The 11,598-nt window shown below is 38.2% G+C and overlaps 1 protein-coding gene across 1 annotated transcript in view; it reads right to left on the reverse strand.

Annotated features, from left to right (window-relative positions):
- The window catches only part of lrrtm4l1 (leucine rich repeat transmembrane neuronal 4 like 1), a 125,564-nt gene extending 114,671 nt beyond the window's left edge, over nt 1-10,893 (reverse strand). Inside the window, exon 1 of the mRNA XM_024298858.2 lies at nt 10,170-10,893. Within this exon, the coding sequence (XP_024154626.1) occupies nt 10,170-10,173 (4 nt within the window). The 5' untranslated portion in view covers nt 10,174-10,893. The remainder of the gene's footprint in view (nt 1-10,169) is intronic.
- Between the last annotated feature and the right edge of the window lie 705 nt (nt 10,894-11,598).

The following is an 11,598-nucleotide window of genomic DNA, read 5'->3' on the forward strand; positions in this document are numbered from 1 at the left end:
GTAGATCTATGGTAGAAAAGAAACAGATTCCTACTGTTAAACATGAAGCAGGATTGCTAACATTTGAATGCTTTATTGTATGATTGAATTTTTGTGATGATGATGAAATCTTGCCTCCAAGGCATCTTGGGATTGAAATGTGCTGCCAAGTAGGTACCAGCACCAACGCAATGACCTTTACTGGATAAAAACATTGTAGCTTCTTTTAAGACATGTCAGCCTCTTTGCAATTCCAGACAATCATTTTACCTTGTTCTTCAATAGTGGGTGGGGTCATATCCCTCATGCTTTCTTATGGGGTCCAGATGACCCCACCTTTACATTGATGTGTGATCCCTCCCATGACAAAGGTAGACAGGATTTTATGTCTGCCACGGACACCAGTGAAGATAAAAAATCCTTGAAAAAAAATGTCACCGCGCTGTCTTGTGGGGTCTAGATGACCCCACTTTTAATGTAAACATGCCTAGGATAGCGCAAGGGTTACAAGAATGGGTGAGGCCGTGAGAATGGGCAAAGCGACCATCAGTTTTGCTGAACTTCACAGTGAAATATTCTAACTCAACGACCTAATTGATAAGAGTGACGTGTACAATGCACTGAAAACAGACCAACGTTGATGAACTATGTGAAATAACAAAGAATCAATGTCAGAATGAAATAAAGCCGCCAAGTCACAGTCAAGTGTTCTCCTTTACCCAGTCATGCTGCATCATAACACTAATTGGTGTATTTTTTTTTTCATTTTTCAAGCACCGTTTAAGCATTGGAACTGTTTCAAAGTACAAGTTCAGCACCGAGCAGTCTCTAGTCTGGAGACGCCTGGGACTGTTTGCTTGTTAAAAGTGGAGCAAAATGCTTGCTGACAGTTCCAGAAGATTCAAACTTTTCCAGCATTAAAGGATGCACCATGGGAACACTTTGACACCTGCAGTGTCAAGACCAGGTATTGACCCGCCAGATTTAAGGTCAGCCGACGACCTATAACTTTAAAACTGTATCTAGTCTGGGGCTGAGAAGCCCATCCTTACTCGACAGTATAATGCTCCAGACCTGACAAGAAGAAAAAAAACTCACTAAATGTTTCAGTGCTCACTTGATACAACTCAGCTGCCCTTTCTTACTGATTTTGTGGCATTTCTGCAGCATTCCCTTCGGTGCAGTGGCCAACAAAGCTGGCGTAGTTCTGTGTAAATGTGAAGAGGTCTCATTGGGTTTGCGAAAACCACAAACTATTCTTAGACAGGCTGTTTTTTTTTGTTGTTTTTTTTGTTCCCACACCTGAGCTGAAAAATGACCTTTAATAGCAACTGAATCTGAATTTTCTCTAGTGTGGATATGATCAGACCACATGTTCAAGGGTATGTAAATTTTTGATCAGGGACGTTGGTGGTAGAGGGAGGTGTGGGAGATGTGTGTATGTGGGACGGGTGTGTCATTATTCTTTAAACAAGGCATGCATAATTATGTGAGACTAAATAACTTCACCTGAGTACTTTCTCTGAGTGAAAGAAAACTTTTCTGCTTTATCTGCCATAATTGCAAAACACAGATAAATATTTCATGTTGTCTAAAAAGTTTTTGTAAACACATAAAAACCTTCTGTCAGAGGCCTCCATCTCCTCCCCATATAGGCCCAGAATATATTCCCAGCAGAAGACTCCACCTTATTACCGGAGGTTCACACACGTTAGACCCTTTTCTTGCCATTCTTCACCCCCCCCTCAGGGTTTGTTTTAATCAGTGTATGTGGTTTTGGATGACTTCCCTGCAGCCTTTTACAGTCACCATTAAGCTGTTTGACTCCAAGGCCTTTATAACAGCTCTTTTTTTTTCTTTTTTTTCAGGAAGTTTGACGTCTTCAGTTGGGATCACCTTGCTTCTCTTTAAAAACGTTCAAGAACATTTATTAGAATAGTTTGAGTGACAGCAGCATATTTGGTTAGACAATCCATCATCTAGCCCTGAAAATTACACAGCAGGCTAAAAGAAGAGAAGAAATGAAAATAGAGAACTGTTAAGCTACAATCTAGAAAAAAATATTCCAAAGTCTAGTGGATGTGTTTCTGACATTATAGAATTTTATAACTTCCTCTGGTGAATATCTACTGGAGTTGGTCAAGGCAGTGCACAGATTTCAGCCTTTTTTTCACAGATTCGGCTTCAGAAGGAAATCCTTCAAACATGGAAGAAACAGTTATCAATGTTTACTGCCTATATATTCAGAGCTGAGTGATATTCAGAATAGACTAGCAGGGAGGGGCTTCTTCTCCTTTTTCTATTGTTTACTAGCCATAGACAGTACGTAGAGAGAACTGGACTGATTTTCACCTTCCCACATATGTTCCAAACAGGAAGTACCCACTGGTCCCAGAAAGCCAAATCCCATAGACTTCTATTGAGAAATAAACGGCTATTACTCAGTCATTCTATTTGTCAAAATAACTATTATTGCTCTGGTACCTCTTTTTAAAATGTTCTTGCTAAACCAACATTTTTTTTTTTGTTTTATAATACATTTTCTTCATCCTCAATAAGAGCATGTGGTGCCCACTGGCCCCACCTTAAACGTCTGACAAATTATTGGACCAATCACTGCTTACTAACGTCATCTGGTCCCGAAATGGCGAAATCAGGCGATATTTGTACCGTGGAAAAATGGCAACTGAATTAACATTCTTTTGTTGGAACCTGAGGTAACAGCATTGTTTTGTCCATCTTTATTCATGTCAATGTTACTAGCGCATGTCCTTCACCTACAGTTGAAAGAGGCTTAGTGAAAAATGTCATGAAAATCTTTCACTGCTCTAGTCTGATTTGTGAAAAATTTGATATCATTTAATTCCTTTCAGACAAAACTGCAATTATTAATTTCTCCTCCATAATCAATTTTCTAACGCTTGGTACTTAAGTGAATTAAAGGGGATGTCATCCATACGTTCTTCATAGGTCTGTGTTGAATCTGGTTTATTTTTCAATATCTTTTCAAAGGCCATGCGTTTTGTACGTATAATACGGTCGTAGAAACTTGTACGTGAATCCAAGACTTTTTAATTGTGCAAACCCAAAAACCTGCGTTTACATAAACTTTCCATTAAAAGGGTTTGCTTGAGTCTACAATGCAGATGTAGCTTCAGATATAAGTCTGTCAGTCTGACTAAAAGTATTTATTTAATTGTTTTAGACTTAATTGATGCAGTTCACTGTGATAACATTTGTTTGTAACATGTTAGCCACATTATAAGCATTAGCCGTGTTAGCATGTTCACAATATTTGTAGCTACCAACCATGTTTGCAACAGACTAATACCACTAAAACAAACATTATTGTGACTAAGTTAGCTCCTACCTTGTTGGTAACACGTAAAAAATCCAGTCTGAAACTACACTTAAACCATGTTAGTGCATTCACACACAATCATTTTTTCAACTTATGTAAAGAAAACAACAGACATTAGGACACAGTACATCACTCAAAATTGCTTTGACATCAGTAAGAACAACCAGAATCATCTCATATATAAGGTGTTCTAGATTATAAGGAGCACAGTTGCTATTTAAAAAGAAATTAAGGCTTTAAAGTGCACCTTATGGTGGGAAAAGTACGTCTATTTTTTTGCAATTTTCAAAGCTTTATATTTTTAATGCAAATTATGTTTTACACAAGCGTGGCACAAAAGAAAAAAAACTGCATATTATAGTGCAGCTGTGAGTGAAGAGGTGACTTCTTTTTTTGTTTTTTACTATAATCGGTCACACGTCAGGAATAAAATCTCATACAGTTTTGAAGTTAAAGAAATTGAGCAACACAGCTCTGTTTAAAAAAGTAACATGCAGACCTCAGCGTATTTATAATGTGTACAAATTGAAAAAAGAAGAATAATACGAAAACAAATAATAGTTGCAGAGATGTCAACTATTCTTTTGCTGTGTTGACTTGTTTTCTGACTATTTCAGGCTGTGCTCAGCAGATTTTTCTTGTTTTATTTCCACACATGAAAACCTTTCTGACTCCTGAGACTAAAGATGGTTAAAAAAACAAAATTAACAACAAATAAAATAGGTGTAATTCACCAAGTACCCACAAGGGGCTCTATACACATGCAAGACTTTTTCACTAGTCAAACTTAGTCTGATAGGAAATGTGTATCATCCTTGTTGATGGATTATTTTTCTTTTTTTTTTCTAACTAATTTGCTCACAGAAGTTTGATTTATCTCACGTGTGATTGTCAAACTGGTGTACAAACCCAAGATCTCCTGGTGCTAATGCATCCATCTTTTGAAATGTGATTCCTTTTTCTGATTTACTCCTAAACCAGTTAATCAATCAATTGATTTGGTTAAATAAAGCCATTTAAATCGCCTCTGACTATGAAAGGTGGCACCAAAAAACGACATTGCTTTTTCTTCTTTTGTCGAAAATAATCCCAGATTACCTCTAATAATTCTGGTTAATTCCTTGATTCCATCATCTTTGAATAGAGCGAGGTGTTTAACAACATTTATCACTCTCTTTGTGTGATATATTAAATGATATAGACTGTCATTCCAACAAAACATGCTAAATTTACTCAAACCAAAGGTCATTGAACTAATCATGCCTTGTTGCCCCTAAATCCACCCTACATCAGACTAACTGCTTTTCTTTTGTGATTAATATTTTTTTTTCTTACAACAGGATAAGAGCCTGAGTATTACCCTTGACAGAGGGGCTTTTTTTCATGCAAACAAAATGATTCAGTCTGCCTAACTTAGCATCATTAACTGCCTTTACCATACCACCACCAGCACTTGCATTCTTCTGTGGTCTCATTACTAAATCCTCCAATAAGCATCAATCATACACCCGTTCAATGCAGCACATTATTCTTGTTCTTTAGATTTTACATGAAATAAAAAAATAAAAAACTCTGCCAACTGTCAAAGGTAGTCACAATCTCACTTCTTATTTCACATATTTTCCTGTGACATTGCCACTCCCTCCTGTACCGCTCCACAATTCACTCATTCTCCAGCCATCTGTTTAACTTCAAGATCTAAATATAAAATGCTCCTCATACTATGTTCATGGATTTATTTGTAGCCTTTTTAAAAGCTGCAAAATTCCCTTGAGTGACCGTTAGGCCCCTTCAACGATGTTCCCCGTTCCCTTCAGAGGCCTGATTGTGTGTTTGGTCATTTTGTGGTTGCACTTTAGGAGATTCTGAGCTGTGCAGAGGCAGATTAGTGGCAGGTAACAGTAGTTCTGGGTCCCATCTTTGAGGAGTTGGGTCGTACAGTTGTGTGCATACAGGGTGCAGTTAGTGTACTAAATCAGTAACATTGAATCATACGAGTTATTTTTCAGGTTATCAAATCTCGTCTTGTTGCTTCATCCTCCCTTTTATCTTTGTACATTTTTGACTGATGGTTATGCGGATGTAATGATGCACAAAGCTTTCTCCAGTTGCCTCTGCTTTTGGGTTCTGCTTGTGTATTCACTGTGTTCAACTGAAAATGCTTTCAGCAAACAGTGTGGCGAACATAATTGTAGCAACATTATGTTTTCTGTGTTGTTAGACGCTGTAAACAGATGAAGAAACCATTAAATATCAAGTGAAAACTTTTGGTGTTAATACTCAAAAATGTTCTTTTTTCACATCCACGTCAGTCTAATGTGATATATTATATTTTCCGCATAAAGTATACATAAAAGCCTTATTTCTTTAAAAAAAATAAATAAATAAACTGCTGTAAATATGGATTCATCTGGTTGTTCTTACTGGTGATTTTGAGAAGTACAGGACGGTCTAGCAAAATGTTTGATTGGGTGTTATTGTGAATAAGGTTAAAGAAATAAAGTCCATCCATCCATTTTCTAAACCGCTTTGTCCCTTTCGGGGTCACGGGGCTGCTGGAGCCTAACCTGGCCACTCCTGGATGAAGGCAGGATGCAAGTGGCCAGTTTGTTGCAAGGCCACAATCACTCATACATTCACACCTGGGGGCAATCTAGAGTAACCGATGGATCCTGTTTTGGGGGTCCCTGGAGAAAACCCACGCATGCATGGGGAGAACATGCTAACTCCACACATAAAGGTCCCTCATTGGTGAGTCAATCTGTTGAATTTGTTCTTACGATCTTAATAGATAATAGTTTCAATGTGCTGTGTTCTATATACAAAAGAACAAATATGTTTATTTATGCTTAATAGTATGTGGTATGGATTAGGGGTGTAACGGCTCACGGATAATCGGTGATCCTTTACTGATAATGTACTGTATACCGCCTTGTTTTAACATGCGTCAAAGTTGCGTCTTGACGGTAACTCAAAAGTCTGTTGACCTGATGCTCCCGCCGTGTGGGAGGAGCTTCTGTCAAAAACTTTTCTCAAACTTGTCATGTAGGACGCGGATACTGAAAGATGAAGTTTATTACTTTTGAAGAGCTGAATAAAAGCATCAGTACATGTTCTAACCGTGACTTTTTTGATCCAATACACCCATAGTATGGATACAAACCTCTGTTGTTCAAACCCTGAACAAAAACCCGGTTTTTGTTTACAAGTTGTTCATATTTTCACCTGTTTCAATTGTTCTATTTAAATGCTGAGTTGTTTACAAGTTGCTTTTCATCTGTTTCTATGGTTCTACTTATAGGGCAAGAAGTTACAAATTATTGATATTTCTACCATTTCTAACATTTTGATTTATTTTTGTATCATAGTTACTTGTTTCTTTTGGTTGGTTTTAGATCCACTTTTTATTTAATTTCAATAGTTTTAATTTTAATAAACCTTTTTCCATTTAATTGAAAATATTGTCCTAATTCTGTTTTAATGTTCATCAAGTAATTTAAAAAAGGGAAAAAACATTCACGGTGATCAAAACAATTAAGATTTTGAGGTTTATGTCACATATCTATTGCCATAAATATCGGCGACATTGATCAGTACCGGATCGGTACTGGATCGATACCCAAATGCTCAGCATCGCCCAGCCCTATCACAAACATGTTCTAGAGCGGAAAGCAGTTAATAAAGTCTGACCGACTGATGGACTTATCTCTGACTCTTTGGTCTCTCTTAACATGCCTTATAGTGCACCTTATGTATAACATCAGTATGAAAATAGACCAATAATTGATGGTCGCCCTATTAAACAATACATATACAGTAAGCAATATTTTGTGTAGCATTTTTTATTTAATCTGAATCACTAAGTGCCAGAAAGCAGGTCAAAGTCTTCCACGAAGTATTTAAAAGAAATGATGAATAACAGAACAATTCTTCATTTTATTGCTGTCCTGACATAAAGTTTTTTACTCACATATTATCAATAGAAGCTACAGATTTTACCAAACAAGAAATCTTGATGTTAGGTTATTTTCTGTCTGTTTTCCTCCATATAAGGGGCACCGTCTGAGACATTTGAAGCTTTTTCAGGTTCCCAATGTCACGGTTCCTGCTCACACTCAACCACTAGCTGTGACTGGCATGCCCACAGTGTCAAAAACACTACAAACCACGATGTGGCTGCAAACACAACCTCCACGGAATGGAGAGATGACTCACTTTATTAATCTAATACCGCTAACCTTGAGTCATCTGTTAGATCAGACTTTGAAGTAACTGCAATTCATCTCTGGAGTCGTCTCTGAACTCGTCTCAGTTCCGGCGAAATAGCCTCACTCTGGATGAAACAAGAATGAGTGAGTCACATGTGGACACGTTATTCAGTGGTGTTTGATGCGCTTAAATCGATGTGGTAAAGTTCAAGTAACATCTTTTTTTTCACATTTTCTTTTTCAAAAGATCTCATAACTATTTCAGTCCTTTCTGTTTGCGGCCACTACAAAAGCTAAACAAAACATAAATGATTTTAGTTTTAAATTTATATTAACTTGCATCATTTGATGATAAACCAATTATTGAGTATTACTCAACATAACCATTTGTAAATATATGAATTGATGGTACCGTTCGAAATAAAAAATTCCAAAAACAAATGTTCTAAATAAATTATCTATGATCTAAATGGAAAATATATTTATGATTCTGCTAAATTTTTGATTGGTTGTAGCGCCGAAATATTTATGACAAAAGCAATCTAATTTCAGCTCCTTGTCTGAACTTATCATCCACTGGAATTTAAAAATAGCCTTTTTAATGCTTTTAAATTTTTGATCCACAAAATAAATAGAAAATTAAAGCATAGCTGGGATATAATACTTGCTTTTCTTTAATTAATTCCAGTTGTTTTCTATTTTTTATTTTTTAATGTAGAAATATTTACTGACAGACTGATGTAATCATGAATAAAATACTTTCATGTGAATAACCCATTAATGTTCAGGAGGTCTAATCACTAATCATGGGCTGTAATGCACTTAAGTGACACAAAACACGTTTTTATTCCCTCTAAAGCTTTTCTATTTCACTTTTTTTCTGTTTTTCCTGAGCTGATGCTGGGATGAGAGCAATTCTTCTGGTTAATTTGTTCTGTAGTCAATAGTATAAAACCAAACCAAGGAAAAAAAAAAAAGGGCCTTGATGTAAAGTCATGTTGGGCGAAACATAATCCTCATTGATGACCACAACAATTACCGAAGGTTAATTTACTTTCTTACTTTACCACAAGCTCTGTTCATCCCTGATCTGCAAGATAGAAAGACCTTGTTTTTCCTTTTAAAAAGTAGGCAAATTAAAACTCTACATTGCAGCTAATGAATTTATAAAAATAAGAGGGAAGGTCTCGGTAGATTAATTCTCAAGATTTGCACGAAAAGTTAATGGTTTTGTGCCGGGGGCGACTACTAAACTATGCAAAAACTGCTAATTATCTATGACATCGAGCTTTAAAATGTTGAAAGGTAAAACCACACTTATTGTTTTATTTAAAAGTTTATAAAATAAAGGCTCCATGGGCCAATTAGTGTCTGCTTTGGGTAACTGATGGATGGCTGAATAAATGAAACTTTATCTGAGCCTAATCTCCTTGCAGGAGCACTGCAGCAGAGGAGCGTGCTCTGTCACACTGGAGACCAACGCGCCAATTTCTGATTCCTGGATTATTTATGCTCTTACTTTGGTCCATCTGGAAAACGCACATGCTTTGTTCTCTGTGTGGTTACAATTGCTGCAAGAGAAATTTGAATAAATCCCACAGCTGAGGACACAAACGGGTGATTATCTCTGCTGAAAGTGAAACAGTAATTTGACAAAATTCTCTGCGCTCTCTCTCGTCTCGTGCCGGCTGATTTAAACCGCACCAGCGATGGATCCGGCTGGCTGGAGAATTTGTGGAGACGAGCTCATTCCTGATGACTAATCTGTATGTGAGGAAAACAAGCCGATGGATGTGTGGGCTGCAGGGAAAGAGTGTGGATACCCTTACAAATGCAACCACTTATTTTGACTTGTAGTAATACTTATCACGTAATTAAAACTGTAATAGAGAGTGTGCTGATAAGCTGCACCCAGCTGCTTATTACTATAACGACAAAGATGTGTGGGCTGCATCCAACCTCAGTTTCAATTATATAAAAAAAGAATCTATTAACACCAATACATCTAATGATAGGGAGAAAAAGAAAGAAAGAAAAGCATCATACATGATGGAGAAATTGTTCATTTTTAAGTCCTTCAGTGAATATAAAGGGGGGGAAAAGTTGCTTTAGAAGAAAAGCAAATCAAAAATAGGATTGTAGGCTGACTGACTCCATTCCTCCCTGAGTGGGGGGGACCCAACGCTCCTGGAAGACTGAGGAGGAGAGAGGATTTGAGGTGAATTCAGCTTTTGAGCAGTAAAATGGAGGAGGCGGTGGGCAGTGTGGGATGAGATTGGAGGTGCCCAGAGCTGTCAGGGAAAAGAGGAAGGGTGGTGGTGGTGGTGAGGGAGGGCATGGGATGGAGTCAAAACATGTCAAACTGCTGGAGGGACATGAAAGACAGGAGGGGATGCCAAGGGGCAGGTCAAATTAGAGAGTCACACCACAACATTCTGACACAATTCAAGTTTGTTCTTGCAATTGGATTATTTTTCTACAACATGTTATGGTAATTTAGGATCAAGGCGTTCAAGGGGGATTTACCCAGTAGGTTAAGGATGGATTGGAGCTCCTAACATCCTCACACTTGCAGACAGCAGCAATCTTTCCAAACAGAAAAAAGTCCTCCTATGACTTACCCATGTTCTCTCATCCGTCCTTTCCCCCTCCGTCCTCCTCAGAACAATCCGTCGCACAGATCACGACTTGTCGCCTTCCTTTGCCAAAACCTGCGGAGCTCTTCCAGCCCTTTTACGCGCCTGCTTTCATTCTAACAGAACGAAGACTACTAAAGAAGCTGTTCCACCAACACAAAATGAAAAACCACAACGGGCTTTTAAAGTTTACGCGCGTGCTCCATGACGCGCAGCAACTTTCCAGACCTTTCAGACCGATCCGGGTTCAGTCACCCCGTCAGGAGCATCGTGGTGACAGGAGAGCTTTCAGCGCAGAGAGTCAAGAGGTGAGACGGAGCCGCTGCGCTCTGCGGGGACGACAGAGGAGGCTGGGCTCCTCTGCGCAAAGATTCCAGGGGCGCGAGCCGGGGATCGCTGTCTCTGTCGCCGCGCGCCGGTGAGCAGATTTGCGTCGAGCGCGCGCCTTTGCGCGCAGGGAGGATGTTCCCAGCACCCGGGATGCAAGAAGAAGAAGAAAAAAAATGAGTCAGTTTTCATTTGATGCTGCTCTTAACAGCAGCAGACAAATCCGGCCAAACGTGCGCGTCTCCATCAGAAAGTGAGCAGCGCTGCAGACGTCCCCCACTCATGTCCTTCCCACGTAGGCTAAGTGATGTTATGCAGGTGCTGTGGGGGATATGCAGCGAGCTATATGTGGTCATCATTATACTGTGAGTGGGTAGCCTGCCCGATCCCACCTCGTGTTGCATAATTATTACAGATAGGAGGGCGCAATTCCAGCGTGCGTGAAGAAAACAGCTCAAACAAGTCTGCAGAACAAAACATGTCATGCTTGGTTATAGCAGACAACTGAAAGCTGCTGCAATTAGTTCTACTGGATTGAGAAACATTGGGAGAAATATCAGCAGTTCTCTCTTTTTATTTGCGTTTGATGCTCCAGAAGAGACAGAAAATCAACAGGAGCAACCATCAATATGCTGCTTTGAAAGGTGAAAGAGGAAGACAAAGATGTAAAAGACTTCAAAAGAAAAGGTCAAACATAATTTTAAAAAGTCTAACTTTTAAACACGAGAAATCAAAAACACGAGGGAGAAATTTAAAGAATGTAAAACAAGAAAAGTGTAGGCCTATGATAAAAAACTGATAACCAGAGAATAAAGAGACAAAGATAGAATCACCTGAAACTAAATGATCTGTTGTTGTTTTTCCATTGACTATGAAATTGTACAAATTGGATTTGCAATAATAACATTTCTTAATGGAAACACAAAAAACTTCACATTTATTTAAAAAAAAGTTTTTTCTTGGACGAGGTTGTGTATTATAATTGACATATTTCACAAAACCACAATGAAAACAGTTTTTTTTCAAATGTTTTTCAAAGTTTTTCAAATGTTTTTTTTTTCAAATCATTTTTTTTCCATCATGTGAT

Source organism: Oryzias melastigma, linkage group LG12, assembly GCF_002922805.2.
Source record: "Oryzias melastigma strain HK-1 linkage group LG12, ASM292280v2, whole genome shotgun sequence".
Taxonomy (NCBI): domain Eukaryota; kingdom Metazoa; phylum Chordata; class Actinopteri; order Beloniformes; family Adrianichthyidae; genus Oryzias; species Oryzias melastigma.